Source organism: Rhinatrema bivittatum, chromosome 10 (assembly GCF_901001135.1).
Source record: "Rhinatrema bivittatum chromosome 10, aRhiBiv1.1, whole genome shotgun sequence".
NCBI classification, from domain to species: Eukaryota; Metazoa; Chordata; class Amphibia; order Gymnophiona; family Rhinatrematidae; genus Rhinatrema; species Rhinatrema bivittatum.
Genome location: NC_042624.1, coordinates 30,490,725 through 30,513,809, shown reverse-complemented (window position 1 = coordinate 30,513,809; position 23,085 = coordinate 30,490,725). Strand labels below are relative to the sequence as shown.

General features: G+C 42.3%; 1 protein-coding gene across 1 annotated transcript; it reads left to right on the top strand.

Annotated features, from left to right (window-relative positions):
• Positions 1–269: 269 nt before the first annotated feature.
• On the top strand, positions 270–13,827 carry F3 (coagulation factor III, tissue factor). The gene is made up of 6 exons (XM_029618070.1): positions 270–451; positions 1,299–1,413; positions 4,403–4,587; positions 10,260–10,447; positions 10,563–10,722; positions 12,310–13,827. Exons 1-6 carry the CDS (start codon positions 388–390, stop codon positions 12,456–12,458), a joined length of 861 nt encoding a protein of 286 aa, XP_029473930.1. The 5' UTR covers positions 270–387; the 3' UTR covers positions 12,459–13,827.
• The last annotated feature ends 9,258 nt before the right edge of the window (positions 13,828–23,085 follow it).

The window sequence follows — 23,085 nt, the reverse complement described above, 5'->3', positions numbered from 1 at the left end:
CGAGATTCGTGCTCATGTCCAGGAGCTCAAACGAGTTTCAGACCGGCACCAAGGAAAAAGAAGAGAGGAGTAAAAGCAGTCCCGGTCCCAGTCCCGGTCCCCCCCCCGGGCAAAGCGAGCGAGAGGGCTGGCGGTGTCTCCGTGCGCTGCGGCCCGCACCGCCTCCGGGACGTCCCCCTCGCTCCTGCCTGCTACACGGCGGAGGAGTTGAATCAGAGCCAGTGACTCAGCCCCCTGCAATCTGTCTGCTCTCCTCCCTCCTTCTCTGCGGACTTTCCTGCGCCCCGGGGAGAGCATAAATAGCAGCCTGCGAGCTCCGCACTGGCATTGATCAGCCAGGAGCTGTGCGGGAGCGGTAACCCCGGCCCGGACCCTCTGCGCGCCCCCATGGCTCTCTCGCCGCTACTGGTGCTCGCCTACTGCCTCTGCTGGCTCGCCGCCTCCGCTTCAGGTGAGCCCCGCCATCGCTGGGCTTTCAACGCTGGTTCTTAAGCAGCGATGGCCCCTAATACCTGCTGCTTTTATTCTCTGCCTCCACTGCTGATGGATTAACGTGGGGAGGGCACAAAACTAATACGGGGGAGAGGGGTATACAGGGTCAGGGTAAGGGAGGAGATGGAAAGCCATGCGGCGCAAGGCCACCCTCGGTCCCTCTCTGCCCTTGAACGGTTAATGATTGAAATATGCTGCACTTCCATCATGGCTTAGGGCTGCTTTTGTTCCTCTGATCAGTGGTGTTAATTACAAAACCAACAAAAGGACATGAATCCATATTTGTCAGCAAATATTTGTGAACTGGACCTGCTATCCACGCCTTGTTACCTAAACTTTGAGAGCTCTGCTAGCAAAGACTGGTAAGACTGGTAGTGCTGTGAAGTCTGCCCTCTGCCCCGAATTAAGAAGCAAATCTACAAGGATTGTTAAATGCAGACCTGGTGATTTGCAGACTCAGAGTTACCGAAGCCTATCGCTAACGGCAGCAGACTGATACAAATTGAAAATTATGTATGAATAAAGAGGAATCTTGCCTTACATTTTGATGAATCTACTCCAGTGCTAGAAAACGTTCTTCGTCCTGATTATAAAGACCAGTAGCGACCATAACGAAAAATGTTTTCAATTTGTCTTTGTGTTTATGCACATGGTTTTTTGTTAGTTTGACTATAATCAAAGTATTTAGCAGAAATACAATAAAAGTGCTCTGTATTAGTGTGTGAAAAGTGAATAAGCTCTGACTGACAGCTTGTACAAACTCTAATTTTCTTGAGAAGATTTAACACTTAATTTCTTTTGTGCAGGTACTGGAAATCTTACCACTGCTGCTAATATAACATGGTCATCTATTAATTTCAAGACAATTTTGGAGTGGTGGCCCAAGCCAGTGGGCTATGTGTATACAGTCAGCATAGCTGGGTAAGTAGCCAGTGGGCTATATGTATACTGTCAGCATAGCTGGGTATGTAACCATGGGTACACACTGTGAGGCTTGATTCGCTGATCAGATTTAAAAGCTGCTTTATTTTTTAACCATTTAAATTGTGGCCATTCCATTTTAGAGCAGTTTACATGGCAAACCTACAATGGAGGAAAGAGTGCTAATGAAGGTGAAGTAATGTGCCAAGCGGTAACAGACATGGTACCTACAGGAAGGCAGAAAAATCTAGGAAAGCTTCCCAGTCTGGAAGCAGGGGCTTTCTATGGTCAGAACGTCCAGATATGTTATGGGGAAAATTGGGCATTTTGAAGAAAAGCAAACCTGCCTCAATAAACTCTCTACATCAGAGTAAGAAAGTGCTTCTTAGGTGTGGCAGACGAGAAAGCAGAGCCTTTGCACACACTCCTTCCCTCCCCTTTTCTCCTGGGGCCCTCTTATATCCATCTGAAAAGGAGCAATTGCTGTCATGTGTGATTGAATTTGTCAGGTATGTTAATTACAAAGTTCCCTTCTTTCAAATGCATAGCAGACTCTTACTGGGGCTGTGGAAAGAGCTGGGCTACTGATTGCCTAATGATGAGTAATTGCTACTAAATGGTGATGGTTTATTAGCTGACTGAAAGATTAGCCTGGTACCTCTTTTATTTTAGCATCCTCTCTTAATTCAAAAAGAAGTTGAGAGGTGACCCAAATTACAAAAACGAACAGTTCTGGCCAGTACTCGGTGTATTTCTGTTATTTAAAGAATTCCCTATTAATCTTTAAATAACAGAAATAATCTGAGTGTAGATTCTGTAATGTGTATATAGCATACTCTATGTGAAGATCCATGTCTGCTAGGGTAAGTGATTTATTTCTCCAGCATCGCTAAAGCATGGACTGATTTTCACTCTCTGACTCAAGAATGAGGACTCTCTCAAGTAATGGGCGGACTATAGAAAGAGATGCTCATAAATAAGGGTTAACAAATAAAAATTAAATATATAGATATCAGGTGATACCTTTTTATTGGACAAATTTAATACATTTCTTGATGGAAAAGGGATATTGCTGAACATTCCAGTTAGACCATTACAGGAGTCTGTATTCACTTTTTAATACACTTAATTCTGCTTTGGGTTTTTTCTTGTTTAAGTTTTAAAAATGTGCCATCAAGGACAGAGGGCCAGGCGGAATTTCCACCATAAGATGGTTCCTCACTTTAGCACCTTTTCTACAAGTAGGAAAACAAATAATGCCATAGGTTGCTAGCAGATGCTGTTTTGCAGCATACAGTGTTTCGGCTTTCTCTTGCTTGCTTGCTAGCCTGGCGAGGAAGGTGTAGATGTTTCCGATATATTTGCTGAATAAAGCCAGGATTTGTAAACAAAGGCATGGCCTCTACTTGCATGCCCTTACTTCTGCCCATGCAAACCGTTGTAGCACAAATCCATGAAGCTTTGTTTGACTATTACAAAATCCTTTTAGGGGGAACTGAAAGAGTTTATCTCTAAAAACATTTTGCAACTTCTATTTTCAAAAACCCTTTAAAACTAAGGGTTTTGATTACATTTTTATCATTAGAAGTTCTGATCTCTAAATTCCAGTTTCTATACAGGGCAATTTATACAGGTAAATAACAATATGAGCAGTTATATTATCTGAAGATTGTCGGCTAAAGAGTTGCCCACTGTTCCACATCCTGCTCGCTTTTAGCCACATTCAAAGAAGGCATTCCCCAGGACGTGGTTCGGGCTGGATCAGAGACCATATTTTCTGATCTCCATGCGTTATTTTCCATAGCAATTCTACTTGCACAAAAATCCACAGGAATTCTCAGATAGAAAGGAAGTGCATATTTTCCCGTTTTAAACTTTGTGCAAAGTTCTTAGTAAAATGTATCTACGGATGCTGCAGTAAAACAGAGAGTTAGTGAATTGCCCATAAGTCTATTCCCTTACATGTGGTAACACTAATTATATTAGCATTTCTCACCCCTTTGGAGCTGTATTAGGATGGATTTTGGCATTAAGAGAGAACCAAGGAAGAAGGCAGAGAAAATCCCATGTAAAGCTAGAGAAACTTCTTGCTTTTAGGATTGTTATGGTTCTTTCCTCAGAAATGTCATATGTCACATTCCCTTATGAAGTCCCCCAAACCAGCATCTTTAAACCGAAAAAAACCACCCCAAAACATAAAATAAATGTATCCTCTCTACTCCACTACTCTTGACTAGTTTTAATAGATTAATCAGTTCTTCTGTTTACGATGTGTCAGAAGAGACTTTTTCAGCTTATTCTATAGATTTGACTCAGCTTCTGTGACTCTTGGCATGTTGCATACATCTAGGTGTGTCTGTGTGTTGTCATATTCACCGATTAGGATTTCTCAACCAAGCCCTGGAAGCACACCTAACCAGTCTGGTTTTCTGGATAGCAACTATAAATGTGCATGTTGGCATACAATGGAGATCAGGTGTATACAAATCTATTTCATGCTTATTATAGAGATCTGAACACCAGACTGGATAGGTGAGCCATCCAGACTCGATATTTAAATTCCCAGGTAATGTGTCATCATTATGGCAGTTTCCCCATGCATTCAGAGTGTAAACTTCTCAGTCCTCCTCATTGGAGGCTTTAAAAGCTTTATATCATTGTGTATCAGATTTAAAAAAAACAGTTCACATTTAATTTGCCATTTCAGTTTCTGGTAAGGTGAATGGTAGACAAGCTGCTTGCTTATTTTGCTTTTGTCTGACCCTACCTTTTAAGAGGCAGCATCCTAAAAGTGCTCTACTGCACTTGTACAGCAGCAGCTCCCATGATGCCTCAGTAAGTGGTGTGAGAGTGCAGCCAGAGACCTCCATAATCCATGGTTTATAATTAGTCTGCAAGATCTAAAAAAGAATAAAAATTCCATGAGATCTTGGAATATCCCAACTTCACACTACTTTCAACTTAACAATTTTTATTTCTTTTATTGCAGTAAAAAATCAAACTGGAAAAAGAAATGCATTTACACAAGTGAAACAGAGTGTGATGTCACAGATTTATTACAGGACACAAATGATACATATACTGCTCACATCATCTCTGAGGTGCCAGAAGATGAAGATCAGGTGGAAGAATTTCCCTTTTCAATCTCTGAACCATTTACACCTTACAAGCAGAGTGAGTAGAACAGGAGTTCTCATCTAATGTGTATTTAACTCTTCTCTCCCACTTAACACTGGATATTAATGAAAGTGACACGTGCTGATGGATCTCGTAGTCGTTCGTTCGTTTCCTGTTAGCAATTGTATTAAAGACAAGCAGCTTTTATCAGGATAAGAACATATATGCCTATTAAACAAGGCATATCTGCTCATGTATTGTTTGATAATGCTTAAGAAGTTGCATCATTGGGCCCAATGCTATTAGGGATGTTTCTTCACTGGAAACGAAACATTCATTTTTAAAGCAAAAGAAAAACAAGCACAATGTTTGTTTTCATTTGTTTCATTTTTAAAATATAAAAGACCACCACTGCTGGGAAAATGTTTTTTTAAATATCTCCTAGCCCTCCCCCCAATCCCTCTGGACTCTTACCCTCTTTGTTGCTTGAAATTTTCTTCAGTGATCCCCAGTTGCTCCTGCTCCCTACCAGTGAGTCAATTGCAAACAATACTAGAAGACAGTGTGGCATCATTGTTCTTTGGTTCTGTACAGGACCATGGTGCCAGCCTGGGCCATTCCTAATAAAAATTCTCATATGAACACCAAACTGAGATGTTTATAACCACATTTAGTAAAAGTTATTCAGGCTTATTAGTTTGTAATTACTTTACTTTAAGGAGCATGCAATTAATTTTCTAAGAGTTAAATAACAACCAGATCATTTTTGGGGGTGAGCATTTCTTATAATGTAGAAACAGGAATTCAGTATGAAAGATTGGAACAGCTTGCTATGGTTTTAGAAGATTGCTCAATTCTAGAGCACTCCATGTCAGAGCAAATGAAGAATGAATACCATTTCGTTCCTTAAGAATGATGGTAAAAGTGGATTTCTACATCTACTTGCTATTCAGCGGATCACAGACCCTACTCCTAGCTTCACGGCAGGAGCATCATCAGCTTTTACTGCTTGTTGGAAAATAGAGCTATTCCATCTTGCTCTATCCTTTGAGCCGTGCGGGTCTAGCCCCGCCCTACCTCCCACGTCATCATGAGGCGTCGGCTCAAAGGTCGAGCAGCAACGCCGGACACAACACTTGCTATTCAGCGGATCACAGACCCTACTCCTAGCTTCACGGCAGGAGCATCATCAGCTTTTACTGCTTGTTGGAAAATAGAGCTATTCCATCTTGCTCTATCCTTTGAGCCACGCGGGTCTAGCCCCGCCCTACCTCCCACGTCATCGTGAGGCGTCGGCTCAAAGGTCGAGCAGCGACGCCGGACTCAACACTTGCTATTCAGCGGATCACAGACCCTACTCCTAGCTTCACGGCAGGAGCATCATCAGCTTTTACTGCTTGTTGGAAAATAGAGCTATTCCATCTTGCTCTATCCTTTGAGCCGCGCGGGTCTAGCCCCGCCCTACCTCCCACGTCATCGTGAGGCATCGGCTCAAAGGTCGAGCAGCGACGCCGGACTCAACACTTGCTATTCAGCGGATCACAGACCCTACTCCTAGCTTCACGGCAGGAGCATCATCAGCTTTTACTGCTTGTTGGAAAATAGAGCTATTCCATCTTGCTCTATCCTTTGAGCCGCGCGGGTCTAGCCCCGCCCTACCTCCCACGTCATCGTGAGGCGTCGGCTCAAAGGTCGAGCAGCGACGCCGGACTCAACACTTGCTATTCAGCGGATCACAGACCCTACTCCTAGCTTCACGGCAGGAGCATCATCAGCTTTTACTGCTTGTTGGAAAATAGAGCTATTCCATCTTGCTCTATCCTTTGAGCCGCACGGGTCTAGCCCCGCCCTACCTCCCACGTCATCGTGAGGCGTCGGCTCAAAGGTCGAGCAGCAACGCCGGAGGCGCCGCGCGCCGAAGGAGCGCGACAAAGGGGCATGCCCCTTTGTGCGCCCCTTCGTGCGCACCTTCACTACTGACAGAACTAATTTTCTTTACTAACTCTCATAATTGTCTCCACAGAAATATGAATATCCCAACCATCTACGGAAACGGAAGATATGGCCCTCTACAAACAAGACCTAAAACCACAAGACAACACTGCCTCCAATCTATTACAACAACAAATAACAGGACATTAAACCATCTCACACTATTACTTACATCAGTAACAATCTTATTAATCAATGCACAATCCACAAGAAAAAAAACTCCAATCATATATGATTTAATTACCTCTACAGCCGCCGACATAATACTAATTACAGAAACATGGCTCTATGACCATGACACAGTCATACTAAATAGCATGTGCCCGGACGGCTATATACCCATATCTCAACGTAGACTAAACAGAAGAGGAGGAGGACTACTGGTAATAGTAAAATCCTCCCTTTCCCCTCACAAAAAAACTCTAATTTCCAACAACTCCAATATAGAAACACTATTGATTAGTACAAAGATAATAAATGTTTGCCTAATATACACCCCACCTGGGAATCTCTCCAATAACCTCTCCAATTTTCTTGAAATAATTACCACCCTGCCCTGCGACCTAGAAAACACCATTATTGCAGGAGACTTCAATCTACATTTTAACAAACAACAACACCACCCTACAGTTACCAACCTCATAGAAGCCTTATCAGGCTTAAACTTTACCCCCATCATAAACGTTTCAACACATAAGCAAGGTAACACCCTAGATCAAATTTTCATTAACACATCTTTTCTTAACCCAATACTAGACATCGCTCCAACACCTTGGTCAGATCATTATTTAATAAAAGTAACAGGGAAAATAAAATCTTCTTCTAACACAAATACTATAGATCAAAAGGTACATCCAAAACTCCGACGAAAGAAACTAAACACAGAAATTTTTATAAATACATTGATCCCAAAACTCAATCAAAACCCACACACTCAAATCTCAAACATGATAAACTACTGGAATGACTGTATAACAGAAAGTTTAAACATCACTGCACCCTTAGAACCTGTTAAAAATATGAACAAAAAAACATCTACATGGTACACTGAATCTCTTAAAATAACAAAACGAAAATTACGGAATTTAGAACGAAGATGGAAAAAGAACCCTCGACCAGAAAGAAAACAGGAATATTTCATCCTGCTTCAAAAATACAAAAAAGAAATAATAAAAACCAAAAAATCTTATTATGCAACACAACTGAAAAAAGCTTATGGAAATCCAAAAATCCTATTTGCCATAGTACGAGAACTAACAACTACACCAGAACCACCCGTAATCATAACAGACGAATTTTGCAATAAAATAGCGCAAAGTTTTACAAAGAAAACTGAAACCATTTCCTCAGAATTTAAACACCTTCCAATACCAAAACCAGCCATTCCGACCCTCGATTGCACCTTTTCAGAATTCATGGACATAAATGACACCACAATCATAAACATACTTACTAAATCCAAACCATCCAAAAGCCCCTTCAATCCATGTTCAGGATGTTTATTGAAATCTATCAAAGAACATATTGCCCCCTTCATTTCCCAAATAGTAAACGCCTCTCTATCCCAAGGCATTTTCCCTGATTCTCTGAAAAGAACATCTGTCACTCCTATACCAAAAAAGAAAAACCAAGATCCTCTAGATTTAGCAAATTACCGTCCCATTGCCACATTACCATCTCTTGCTAAAATAATCGAATCAGTTGCCCTCCACCAGATATCATCATACATTGAAGAAAACAATATTCTACACCGCAACCAACATGGATTTAGAAAGGGACACAGTACCGAATCACTACTCATATCCGCTTTTGACACCATCATAAGAGGATTCGATGCAAATACAAACTACATTATGGTCATGATAGACATATCTGCTGCTTTTGATACCCTAAATCACACCATACTTCTTTCTAACCTACAACAAATTGGTATCACAAACATAGCACTACAATGGCTTACTTCATTTCTACAAAACCGCCCACAAAGAATAACCCTAAAAAATTCAAAATCTGACTGGTACACAACTAACACAGGTGTCCCACAAGGCTCATCACTATCTGCACTACTTTTCAATATCTATCTTCTACCCTTGTGCCGTTTACTTGATGGTCTAAACTTAAATTTCAAACTCTATGCAGACGATATTCAATTCATCTTACCTGTCTCTGAATCATGGACCAAAACACTTTCATTACTTCAAATTTATCTAGAAACAATAAAAACCTGGTTATCTCATAACAGACTCAAATTAAATGCAGCAAAAACAGAACTAGTTTACCTATCTACTGTCCCTGATTCTGCTCAATGCCCTGTAAAAATGCTCAACTTTGATGGACAATCCATACCAATAACAAACCATGCAAGAAACCTAGGTATAATAGTAGATTCCAAGCTATCCCTAACCAAACACATTTCAGAAACTGTCAAAAAATCATTCTATAAAATACACATGCTAAAAAAACTAAAACCACTACTACTGTCATCTGATTTTCGAACCGTAACACAGGCTTTAATATTATCAAATTTGGACTACTGCAACGCCCTATATACTGGACTACCATTATCCACGTTGCACCCGCTTCAGCTTATCCAGAACGCTACTGCCAGACTGATCTTCAACTTACCAAAAAGAGAACATATCTCCCCGATACTACAACATCTACATTGGCTCCCCATTACTCACCGGATAAAATATAAAACCTTAACCACCATTCACAATCTGCTGTACAATCCCAATTCCGTATGGATCTGCTCTATGCTGCACATATATAAGCCAACAAGACAACTCCGATCTACAGATAAATGCCTACTAGAAATACCGTCAGTCAGATCTACCAGTCTAGCACTAACAAGAAAAAGAGCCTTCTCAGTCTTTGGCCCATCTCTGTGGAACTCTATACCAGACCATATCCGAATGACACCCAATCGAAATGATTTCAAAAAGATGATTAAAACCTTCTTATTTAATGATGCATACAATTATAATAGCCGCACCTAAATCAACCTCGTAAACTCTCTCATGCCCTGTTTCCGCTTTTACCAGGCGCTATGTTGTTTTATCATGTATGTAAAATTTATTTTATTGTGTATGTAAATTTGTAAACCGCCTAGACGGACACATAAGTGATCCCATGCGCGGTATATAAAAAACTTTTAAATAAATAAATAAATAAATAGATGAGTCAATGGAATTTAAAAGGGTCACTGGGCTGAGTGATAGGAATGTCAGACCAGAAGTGACCACCCAAGATCCTTCTGAAATCCAGACTCATGGCACTACAGAGAGCTGCTGGTGAAAATGAAATGAGAAGGAGAAATGAGGAGAAAAAGAGCTGAAAACCACTACCCATAGAAATACTAGTCAAAAACAGGAGGATAGTATGAGCTCAAATTAGATTCCAAAAGGCAAAACTATTCAGAGTCTGTGTTGAAAAATGGGGCATCAGATTCTTTATAGGCTTTATAGGCTCAACTGCAAAATGCCTGTAATCAATATTTACCCTCACATGATGTGCAAAGCATGTATATAGTCCAAATATTGATGGCGTTCTTAAAATATGTCCAAATCTCAAATCTTTTCTTTAAAACTGATATGATACTTGATATGTTTTTTTTTCACTTTAAGCCATATTTATTTTTGAAAAGCAGAATAAAAATCAAAATAAAATATTATGACGTTTAATCAGGTTTTGATTTGCTGCCAGTGCCTCCTGAAGACATTTCTTTTCCATTTTAGCAATTGTCGGAAAACCAGGAATTCAAAGTTACGAGTACAACAAGGAACACACTAGGTTGAGAGTGGTAATTGAAGATCCAGTTACACCCTACAAGCTTCCCAATGGGAGTCTGAAAAGCATTCGTGAGATTTTTAAAGACGACCTGAAGTATACCTTCTATTACTGGAGAGCATCCAGCACAGGCAAGGTGAGAATTTGCAGTTGGGTATATTTTGATAATGCATATGCATAATTAGGAAGCTGAGTGGGGATAAATTGAGCATTCAGAAGAATGCACCCATTAAAGACTTTCCTCTTTACAGAAACAGCAAACCACAACCACCAACGAAATTGAAATCAGTGTTGATAAAGGAGAGAACTACTGCTTCTATGCACAGGCCTCTATTTCTTCTCGCAAGGCGCTCCGCGATGGTGAAGAGAGCCAGACACTGTGCACCGGCCACAGCGGAAATGTTTTGAACGGTGTGTATCCCAGTTAAACAGTAAGCAGGATAGGAAGGGAATGAGATAATAGTGACCAGAATAGGCATCTCATGCTGAGGTTTTAATCGTCCTCTGCTGGCTGTACGAAGCCAGCAGAGGACAATTAAATATCAAGATAGAGAATCTCAATATCTGCTAAAGCTGTTGTGATCGTGTCTTTTTCTTTAAAGAATGATGTGAGGGAGATTTGTGTCTAAGCTTTAAAATAGTGAGGGGGTGGCAGAGCTATCAGCATAGATTGTGTTTAAGCAAGTTATATGCTGAGAGATTTTATATACAGTATATGATATCAAATGACACAGGCTGGAATAATATTGAGAAGCAAGGGGATGATTTAGAAATGGATTATAGAAGAATTCCAACAGAGGTGATAATGATCAATAAATAATAGATTCCATTGCAAGTAAATTATAGAAAAAAGGAGAGAATGAACCACAAGCAAGTGTGCACTGTACCACCTCAGCCATGGAGTCCCACATAAACCAAGGACAGATCCCGATGCCCCAACTCACTAATCTTCCTTCTATTGTGAGCCACAGCAAAAATCTGTGCTGCAAACGGCCTGAGGTTTCTAGATACTGTGAACATTAATTTCTTCTGCAAAAAATATTTTAAGATGCTTTTATAGTGGACTAAATGAGGTGAAAATAAAATCAGTTTGGGTTGAATGCCTTCAGAATCTGGTGCTCTGCCTGTAAGCTTTGGTATTCTGCTTATTAGAAGGGATTGAAAGATCGCCAAGTGGCTACTGTTGAAAGGAACAAGCCTTCTGGGACTGTGTGAAAACTGCCAGTTAAGAGTGGGTGCCTAGCCCCCACTGCAAAAAAAAAAAAAGACTTTAAGAGAATGCCCTGTTCATCTGCAATCTCGGCTGCTCTATTACCCTGCTGAGTCCAATCAAAGATAAATTTCATATGGAATGGAAAAGTGCAGATCCGTTAGATGCTCTGCAGTAGGTTTTTCAAAATGTATTTTGTACTTGTTATCCCATTCGCTTCTCTTTCAGTGCAATATCACTGATGGTTTTCTTGTTATGCAGAGGAGTAGACTAAAGCTGGCAGTTCTGCTTGGAAAGTGCCATTATCACAGCTTATCTTTCCTGAAGATGTTTGACTGAGAACTTGGCCAGATGAATAATTGGCAGAATGTGTCCAGCCTGAAACATTTTGGGTCAAAGTTAATGATCATAAAAAAAAAAACCTGAAACCTTTACATATTTCTCACAATGGCAAACAGGCTCCTCATGAAACAGATTTTCCATTTAGAAATAAAATAACATTATTTTTAGCTATATTAACCTGTAGCTGTTCCACACTTCCAGTCTCTGAGCCTAGATCTCCAAGGGGCTTCTTTTCCTCTAAGTGTGGAATGGGAGAAAACACTTAACACAAGTCTTCTGTTTATGAATGCATGATTTTATAAATTGTGGAAGAAGCCAACACTTGTTGGAGGAGAAAACAAATAAGCATAAAATACAGGAACTCAGGATAAAACATAGATACTGTGTGTATATAGAATAAACTTTACGTGTATACAATACTAACCAACTTTTTTTTTTTTTTTCAGAGTATGGCATTGGTGTGATTATTGCAGGAATTCTGGCAGTGGTTGTGATCATCGTGTTAATCATCGCTCTCTCTGTGACACTGTACAAGTGCAAGAAAATGAAAACCGAAGAAAAAGCCAAGGAAAACAGACCATTGAATCATGTTTAAGGAAAATGCAACCCATTGTCCCCCACTGTTCTAAACACTGTATCTTACTGTGACAGGAAAGCTTACTGCATGGTATTTGGGGGATTACAGATCAGTCCTCCTTTCAGATTCCCTTGGAGGAGCTTGTAGTGCATTCCTTTTACGCTCCAAACACGTGTACTTCAATGCATTTGAAACTCAGAAGATGGATGCTCCAAACTCCTACGAAGGCATGCTGAAGGAGGCCAGGAATGTACTTACTTTTCATATATTGCTGAGGTGTTAATGGCCTTTACTGACCAGTGAAGGAAAAATCCTTGGTTTCTGTGAAACATTTATATTCAAAGAAAATCTATTTTATAATGGTCTACTTCAGACTTCTTTAATTGCACATGGTGTGGTGGTGATGGCGACTGGTTCATAGGTATTGTAAAACACTACCAATTTTACTCTCGGTGATTGTTGCCTTGACCTTCTGCACATTGTTTATTGGATATGAGGCCGGAACTGTCATAATTCAGAAAAGGAGGCTTTAGATTGCATCCTGGTAGCCTTCATCCCTTCCTGACACACAGGGCTGCTGCAAGAGTATTAGACACTCTCTAGGAAAACGTTCAGACTTGTTCCCTCCTTACACACCTGCCTATCAGTGGTAACTCTGGCACAGTATCCCACTCTCATCCTCTGCCAAGTCCTGCATCTCTCCACTTCTTCTTCCCCCAAGCATTCTGCTCTTTCCTCTATTCCCTGCTCAGCACAGCAGCATCACTGCAATCTCTTTGCTCCTCCTTCTAACCCCCCCCCTACCTGATCAGAATCTCCTCTCTCTCTACAACTCCTTCACCCTCCCAGCTTCCTCTGTCTCCATCCCCCACATCTACCCAACATCCAGTCCTTTCTCTCTTCTGCAGTCATTCCTTTAAGGGAGCAGGTGGCATCTAGAGGCATTTGGTGCCCCAGGAGATTGCCTAATGGAAGAACCAGTACTGATGACACATTTAAGCTGTGAAGTGCAAAACTTTCAGAAACAAATTCTATCTTAGCTTGCCCTGTCGAATATCAAATCCAAACTGACAGCAGAAGCCTTGCTTAGTTGGTAAAGTGGAGAATTTAGATTATCTTTAAACAGTGAGACTAAAAAGAATTCTTCTCATGCAGATGGTATGTACTGGGCTTTTAGATTTACGAGCACTTTGATTTAATTCAGGCAACATGGCACATGATAAATCAATATTGTATTTTTCTAATGAAACTTTATGGCTGGGCAATCAAACCTGTTGATTTGGGGTACTTCATGCTACAGTAATGGAATATATATTTATACATGTGATCATTCTAAATGGGTATTTTATTTTTATGGCTAATATTTTTACATATTTGTATATTGTGGTAACTTATTTTTTTATGTGGTTTTTTTTTTTACAAAAAAAATAAAGGTGAATGGGAACAAAACACAAGGGTTGCTTAGTATTTTTGAAGGTTTAAAATGGTATACGAGCTCCATAGACTAGCTTCAAGTGCTATGGTTGTCCTTGTTTTCTTTTATTTTTACTGCTTTTTCCCGATAAGTTATAGTTCATGAATCATCACTTCTGCTACAAGATCTCAAAGGTTACTTTCCAAGTCTCAGGAATGTGATTATATATATATTTTTTTAATATACAAGTAGTGGTTACCCTACTGCCTTGCATACACAATGCTGACACTTTACTGACTGAAAAAGTATTAGTCCCAGTGCAAACAGCAGCAGGGAAGTGTAAGCGTTTCATAATTCCTAGTTTTTCCTTTGATAAATTAATTTGCATGTGGTAATGCCTACTAACCAATGGCAGAACAACATTAAAAATGCTCCGTGACATCACATTGTGCTCTGGCCTTCCTGAGATTAACTGTATGGAATGGTTTCTTTATAAGAAACAAGGCAACCCCCTCCAAGCAGAGATTCCAGGTGCAGGGGAATTTATTGGGAGCGCCTAAAAAGCGTGAGTCAGGGCCACTGGGTGTTATACCTAGGCCACAAATTTGGATGAATGGCCCAAGTGTTAGGGGATACAGATGGTTTCATAAGGTCAGTTTCCTAATAAGAAACCAACCTCAAATGTGCTTCTAGTGAATGCACAGCCAGCCCAAGCTCGATTTATGTAACCAGAACCCACCAAATGATTTAGTAGAAGAAAATATTTTGCTGTGAAATAATTTTCTAGTATTTTCTTTAGGCCCGATTTTAAAGTGCCATGCATGGCACTTTAAAATCGGAGCAGTAAGTAATCGAACAAAAAAAAACTGAGTAGCTAGGAAAGGCTTAGGGGTCGAGGAGAGAGGAAAGGGTAGGAAGGTGAATCAAATCACTGTGAACCTAGAAGATGTGGTAGGCCTGATTGACAAACTGAAGAGTAGTAAATCACCTGGACCAGATGGTATACACCCCAGAGTTCTGAAGGAACTAAAAAATGAAATTTTAGACCTATTAGTAAAAATTTGTAACCTATCATTAAAATCATCCATTGTACCTGAAGACTGGAGGATAGCAAATGTAACCCCAATATTTAAAAAGGGCTCCAGGGGCGATCTGGGAAACTACAGACCGGTTAGCCTGACTTCAGTGCCAGGAAAAATAGTGGAAAAAGTGTTCCTAAACATCAAAATCACAGAACATAAAAAGACATGGTTTAATGGAATAAAGTCAGCATGGCTTTACGCAGGGCAAGTCTTGCCTCACAAATCTGCTTCACTTTTTTGAAGGAGTTGTTAAACTCATGGATAAAGGTGAACCGGTAGATGTAGTATACTTGGATTTTCAGAAGGCATTTGACAAAGTTCCTCATGAGAGGCTTCTAGGAAAAGTAAAAAGTCATGGGATAGGTGGCGATGTCCTTTCGTGGATTGCAAACTGGCTAAAAAACAGGAAACAGAGAGTAGGATTAAATGGACAATTTTCTCAGTGGAAGGGAGTGGACAATGGAGTGCCTCAGGGATCTGTATTGGGACCCTTACTTTTCAATATATTTATAAATGATCTGGAAAGAAATACAATGAGTGAGATAATCAAACTTGCAGATGACACAAAATTGTTCAGAGTAGTTAACTCCCAAGCAGATTGTGATAAATTGCAGGAAGACCTTGTGAGACTGGAAAATTGGGCATCCAAATGGCAGGTGAAATTTAATGTGGATAAGTGCAAGGTGATGCATATAGGGAAAAATAACCCATACTATAATTACAGAATGTTGGGTTCCATATTAGGTGCTACAACCCAAGAAAGAGATCTAGGCGTCATAGTGGATAACACATTGAAATCGTCAGTTCAGTGTGCTGCGGCAGTCAAAAAAGCAAACAGAATGTTGGGAATTATTAGAAAGGGAATGGTGAATACAATGGAAAATGTCATAATGCCTCTGTATCGCTCCATGGTGAGACCGCACCTTGAATACTGTGTACAATTCTGGTCACCGCATCTCAAAAAAGATATAATTGCGATGGAGAAGGTACAGAGAAGGGCTACCAAAATGATAAGGGGAATGGAACAGCTCCCATATGAGGAAAGACTAAAGAGGTTAGGACTTTTCAGCTTGGAGAAGAGATGATTGAGGGGGGATATGATAGAGATGTTTAAAATTATGAGAGGTCTAGAACGGGTAGATATGAATCTGTTACTTACTCTTTCGGATAGTAGAAAGACTAGGGGGCACTCCATGAAGTTAGCATGGGGCACATTTAAAACTAATCGGAGAAAGTTCTTTTTTACTCAACGCACAATTAAACTCTGGAATTTGTTGCCAGAGGATATGGTTAGTGCAGTTAGTATAGCTGTATTTAAAAAAGGATTGGATAAGTTCTTGGAGGAGAAGTCCATTACCTGCTATTAAGTTCACTTAGAGAATAGCCACTGCCATTAGCAATGGTTACATGGAATAGACTTAGTTTTTGGGTACTTGCCAGGTTCTTATGGCCTGGATTGGCCACTGTTGGAAACAGGATGCTGGGCTTGATGGACCCTTGGTCTGACCCAGTATGGCATTTTCTTAAGGTTAGGTAGAGGTATAGGGGGAATTTCCCTCCCAGTCCACTCCTTAATTGGCGCGGACTGGGAGAGAACTGGGGAAGCTCTACTTGCGTCGCCGCACATTGCCTTTTAAAATCCCCCCCCCCCCCCCCCGTGTGCAGAGGAGGCCATCTGCCTGCCCATGCATGTGCAGATATTGTATTTTATTACACGCGTGCCACCGCACGCATGTTATAAAATTGCCGCATCCATGTGGCGCACCAGGATCTATGCATACATGGACGCGCGCACATGGGTCTTAAAATCGACCCCTTAGCTTTTTTGGTTTCCTAATAATTCCTTGACACAATGTAGCTTAATCAGGGTCCTATGTGCCAATGGATGTTAGTGTTAAATGCATTTTAACATCTAATTTGCTGGTGCTTATGCTCTTTCCTAATTTCCGCATTAGGTCCTACTTTTCTTTTTTTTTTTAAGTGCCTTATTGGCTTATATAGTCTTCCACAGCATCATTTAGCTATGCTGGCAGTTTTTAATCTTTTTAGCTTTTGGACTATATTTTATCGGGGCTTTCAAGATGGTGTTTTTAAACAATTTCCATGTCTCATACAGACCTTTAATGTTTTCAGCTGCTGCTTTGGGTTCCCTTCTAATTTCATTTTATTTTCACCCTTTTAAAGTTAAATGGCACTGCAGTAACTTTATTTTTCCTCTAATGATCATATCAACTTTAATTGTTATGTTTATTATTGCCAAGTGGCTCAACCACTGTTATCCCTTACACAAAGTCCTGCATTCCACTGATAATCAATCCCTACCCCTTGCTTGTTCCATGAGGCAATCATTAATGGCATCTAGAAACTTTATACCTTAGCTTGCACTACTGAGACATTTACCCCATCAATATGGGGTAATTGAAATTTAGTACTGATGGAAAATACAACATTGCTATACTTTCCCCTATCATACATGGAATTTCTGTTTAATGTAAACCGGTATGATTTACATCGGATGTAAGAATGTCGGTATATAAAAATTAAAAATAAATAAATTTCTATCCACAGAAATTCTAGAATGCAGTTTATTTCCTGCAGAACTTCTATTCTACTTGACACTATTTAGTCCTGGGGGAATTTGCGGAGAATTGCCAAATTCTGCACAGAAAACAGCAGAGGAGACCCCGGCACGCTGCGCAAAGATAAAGACCCCCACGTGCTGTGGGATATGCTCTGCTCACGATGCCTATGAAGGCCTCTGTGTGCCGCAAACAGACTATGTTCCGCTTGTGAAGATGAAGGCCCCCGGTGAGACTATGTGTGTGTGTGGGGGAGGAGAGGGGAAGGATTGTGGGAGCGGGGAGGGTGAGAGCAAGGAGAGAGGAGAGGGGTGTGAGAGAGGAGAGGGGGTGTGAGGGAGGGGAGGGTGACAGAGAGAGCAGGTGGGGGGGGGGGGGGGAGGTTAGCAGGAGGGTGCCATCAGTTCATTTCAATATAAGTAGTGCCTTGGTGTCAGTGTCCCACTATCCTTTTTCCAAGAGATGCCTGTTCTGCCTGTCTTCATTTAGTGTAGTCACACAAGGGTTAAACAAAACCAACCTCTTCACCACAGTAATACTAAATGTACACAAGAAGAGGATTTCAACAAATTGTATTCATTTTTTATTTGCATTTGTAAACCTATCTAACATTAAAATCTATCTAGCACACTCATACTTCACCCATACACACACATATAAAAACAAATTTCAAGATCACGTGATGTGGTGGGCTCGGTAGGGTGCTGTGATCCAAGCTCCGGCTATCCCTCCCTCGAAATCCCCTGCCGTCAGCGCTCTTTTAATCTTTTGGCAAACCCTGTTTTTTGTGAGGTTGGATTCTACGAGGCGCCTTTCCTGATTTTTTTTTTTTTCTCGCCCGCCGCATGGCTACCCGCTCGATACGCCGGGAGAAAGAGAAGCTGTCGGTCCCTGCTACCAAAATGGCCGCCGCATCTATAGCCCCGCAAGATCCTCTCCCGGACGTCGAATCGCTAGAGGATAAAATATCGCAGGCAGTGGTGTCAGCCTTGGACGTACGGCTGCACCAACTATCTGAACAAATAGCAGAAGTCCGGGCTTCGATAATGGACTTTGACTCTTGGGCTGAACGCATAGAAGGTCGGGTGGGCCTGCTTGAGGATGACGTCGGAGCGTTGGAGCGCCGCGTGGATGAACTCAGCAAGCAAGCCAGGGCAAGTGAGGAAAAACTTGAGGACCTTGAAAACAGGTCCAGGAGGAACAACTTGCGCTTCATCGGATTCCCGGAGTCCCTGCCGGATGCCGACTTGCCCCGTGTAATTGAGGCCTGGCTATTAGCAGTGGTGCCCGCTCTGGCGTCTCCCTCCGGGGGCCTATTTGAAAGAGCGCATAGACTGGGCCGCAAACCTGAGGGGGGACCGGTGCAGAGACCACGAGTGATTATAGCGCGTTTTTTGCATTTTGCTCACCGGGCTCTGGTGCTCCAACATTATCGGAAGGCCAGGAAAGTCACTTATGAATCTCGGCGCATTATGATATTCCAGGACTTCTCCCCCAGAGTTTCCCTGCAGAGGAAGGCTTTTAATGAGGTCTGCGCTGAGTTGGTCAACAAGCAGATCCGTTTTGCTCTCATGTTTCCTGCTAAGCTCCGGATCACATATCAGGGCCAAATGAAACTCTTTGATTCAGCGATGGAAGCACGGGCCTATGTTCAGGATCTCCCAGGGCCGAGCAACTCCGGTGCAGTGTGAGTGCGGTACAAGTCAACTCCGTTGCCATTGTGCTTTTCAGTTCTACTTGGATATATTTGCTTGCCATGCTGATATACTGATTGCTTATATGTATGAGACAGAGTCCTCATTTAGTCACTGGCTGATGGCTGAAGTGGAAGGCTGACAACGGCTGGGACAGGAATGTTTTTGTGTGTTTTCTCTTTTTGATATTTTCTTGCAGTCTCTCTTTTACACAGGACTTGATTCCTTCCTTTTGGGTGCATAGGCCTCGTTTTTACACTTAGCGCCGGAAGGTGTGGGGCATGTTATATATTCCTCATCTACAGGCACATGGGTGCCCTATTCATCAGGGGGTTTGCCTCTGAAGGTATATGTGTACTGATGGTTGGGTTCTAATTTTGTTATCTTACTTTGTTCATTAGGGGGAGGGATGGCCGAGCACATGTGTGGAATCCACGTGTTCTCTCCCGCCAGGGGTTATCCTTGGAGTGGGGATCATATATTGTGGGGTTTAATGCCTCGCTTAGGCGAGGGCCTCACTGTGTGGACTCTAAGTATGGGGGGGGGGGGGGGGGGGGGGGGTGCAGCAACTGTAGAGAATCTCGGGTATATTGTTGGGAATACGGAGTGCTTTTTTGTCTTGTGGCTTTTGGTCTATTTATGTATCCCCTCGCATCAGTTAACATGGCTGTTAATCAGGTCCTCTGAAGAGGTATGTGTTTTAGTCGTCCCACCGGTCTGGGTCCCTGGCACGGCGCTTGCGCACCAGCCTATAATTATACTGTTATGGCGTGCGAGGTGGTAACTTGGAATGTGGCGGGCATGGGTACGCCCATAAAAAGGGAAAAGGTATTCACCAGACTGACCAGACTCCATGCCCGTATAGTATTCCTTCAGGAAACACATATGCTCCCCACTGAAATCCTAAAGCTCCGAAAGAAATGGGTCTCCCAGGTATATTATGCTGCGGGCACCTCGAAGAGTAGGGGGGTGGCCATACTGATCCACCGGGATACTCCCTTTCAGATGCAACAAACGTTGGCTGACCCCCAAGGGCGATACATTTTGGTTAAGGGCATTTTGGCAGGGGCCCCGATCATATTGGGATCTATATACGCCCCCAATTCTTATGACCACGCCTTTTTCACCACGTTGCTCTCCCAGATTGTGGGCTTGGGTGTATGTTCCACGATCCTTGGGGGGGACTTTAACTATGTCAGTGACCCGACGCTAGACAGGTTGCCGGCTAGAGGGGGACACCAGAGAAGTGAAAAGAGAGGTCCCAATTTTTTGTGTAACCATCTAGGTCTTCTTGATCTCTGGCGCGTTCTCCATCCAGGTGAACGTGAATTTACGCACATTGCTAGGGCTCACCCCGCTCAATCCCGGATTGATTATCTGCTTATCTCTGAAGCACTATTTTCAAAGTTTACTGCCTCGGTAATTGAAGCGTTGGTGATCTCTGATCACAGCCCAGTAACCGAGACTTTCCAGATGGGGGGGTCCCTCCGGGGGTCAATGGCAACTGCCTGCAACGCTAAGTACAGATCCTGAGTTTCCTCCCTTTTTGAAAAAGAAGTGGGGGGAATTTATGGAGTCCAACGCCCAACATATTGACCAACCTACTCTGTTGTGGGAAACGGCTAAATGTGTTCTGCGAGGAGACATTATGAGTTATGCCAGCTTTAAAAAACGAAAACTGGATAAGGAGGTTATCTCTTTGGAAAAACAATTAAGGGCGCTGAAGAGGAGGATGTCCTCTATGCAGGATCCTGGGTTATCAGCCCAGTTTAATGAGACGCGGTCCGCCCTTAATGAGTTACTGCACGCTCGGGCGGCGCACACCCTCCGACACAGGCAGTTTAATTTTTTCAAATATGGCAATAAAGCTGGCAGGCTCTTGGCATGCCTTTTAAAGGCACAAGATGCATCCAAATATATTGCCAATTTGTGCAATTCTCAGGGGGGCGGTAAAGACTTCCACCACAGACATTGCAGATATCTTTTCGGCTTACTATAAAACCCTTTATTCTGCAGATCCGGTGGATGAGGAGGCTATCAAACCTTCTTACAAGACATTGTCTTACCATGCGTGTCTGATGCTCAGTTACAACGCTTGCAGCGTGCTATTGAAGTGGAGGAAGTATTAGCGGCTATTCAGGTACTCCCCAAACACAAAGCCCCTGGCCCAGACGGCATGAACTCCATATTTTACAGTGCTCTAAAGGATGAGGTAGCCCCGGTGCTCCAAAACGTGTACGAATACATGGTGGATCACCAAATCATGCCCCCTACGATGCGAGCCGCCACTATAGTAGTTCTACCAAAAGCGGGTAGGGATTTGCTACAGCCATCCTCATACAGACCCATTTCCTTGCTAAATCTCGATATTAAAATCTACGCTAAAATACTGGCTACCAGACTGCAGTCCCTTATGCCCAATTTGATTTCGACAGACCAAGTGGGTTTCGTGTCCGGGAGGCGTTCAACTGTCAATGTCCACAAGGTAATGGCTGCGCTGGAGGTGTGTGCCAGCCCTGGGGTGCCTGACCCTTTGTTAGTTACCTGCGACGCGGAAAAGGCGTTTGATCGCGTGGCCTGGCCTTTCCTGCAACAGGTTCTCCATAAAATGGGGTTGGTAGGTAGGATTTTTGATTACATTAACTTGCTTTACTCCAATCCTACGGCACGGATTTTGGTGAATGGGGAATTGTCTGGGGAATTTGAACTCCAACGAGGTACCCGACAAGGTTGCCCCTTGTCTCCTCTCTTGTTTATCTTGACGGTTGAGCCTCTCATTTGCAAATTAAAATCTACCCCTACCATAATGGGTATTCCAATAGGCTCCCAAACCTATCTCACCTTATTATTTGCTGATGATATCTTACTCCTTTTATCCAGGGCTCAGTCCTCGCTCCCAGCTTCGCTGGCTATTTTCCAACACTATCAGTCCCTGTCTGGGTTCAAGTTGAATTTGGATAAGACCGAGGCACTTGACCTCTCGGGGTCCCTAAAAGCTACCTGGGGGAATTTTCCGGTGAAGTGGGCAACCTCCACGATAAAATATTTGGGCATCACTATCCACTCCGATCCCCGAAAATGGTATTCCCTGAATATCCCTCCCACGATCCACAAAATGGTTGCTAAGTTGAAAGGGTGGAATGACCTTCCCTTATCTATTCAGGGGCGCATTGCTGTGATTAAGATGGTAATTGCACCGCAGCTGATCTATAAACTCTTAATGTTACCTGTGTTACTTTTGACCCGGGACTGTTGTCTTTTACAGTCGGAAATCCGGAAATTCTTATGGAGGCATAAGAAAGCTAGACTTGCCTATCGAACACTAATGGCACCTAAGTCGCGTGGTGGGTATGGTCTCCCAAACTTTTATTTATACTCCCTGGCTGCTAATTTACGTTTTTTGGGGGACTGGGTATTTGGGTCTTCGGAATACACTGATCCGAAGCTCATCACCTCGCTTTGTGTCCCTAGAGATCCCTGCCTAGTGCTCCATATTCCCAAAGCGGAGTTCTCAAAACTGAATGTACCTTACACTTTGGTGAAAACAATGAGGACAACCTGGGGTATTACACGCAAAATGTTGGGCTTATCACCTTCTGTCTCTCACCATTATCCCCTTCGGGGTTCTAATCTGGCTTCTCTGGAGGTATTTCCTGCCCACCATCAATTTGCTATACCGCCCCAATGGCCTTTGGGGGTATTTTTGGAGCCTGATTCTGACAAGGTTTACTCCTTCTCTCAATGCCAAGCTCTACTGGGCCTTCAACCTAAACACTTTTTAATGTATGGGTACTTACGGGCCACTATACATGGTCTCGTACAAGGGTCTGAGGGTCAGATCACTAATGAAGCTTATTCTGCCTTAATTACTTGTTT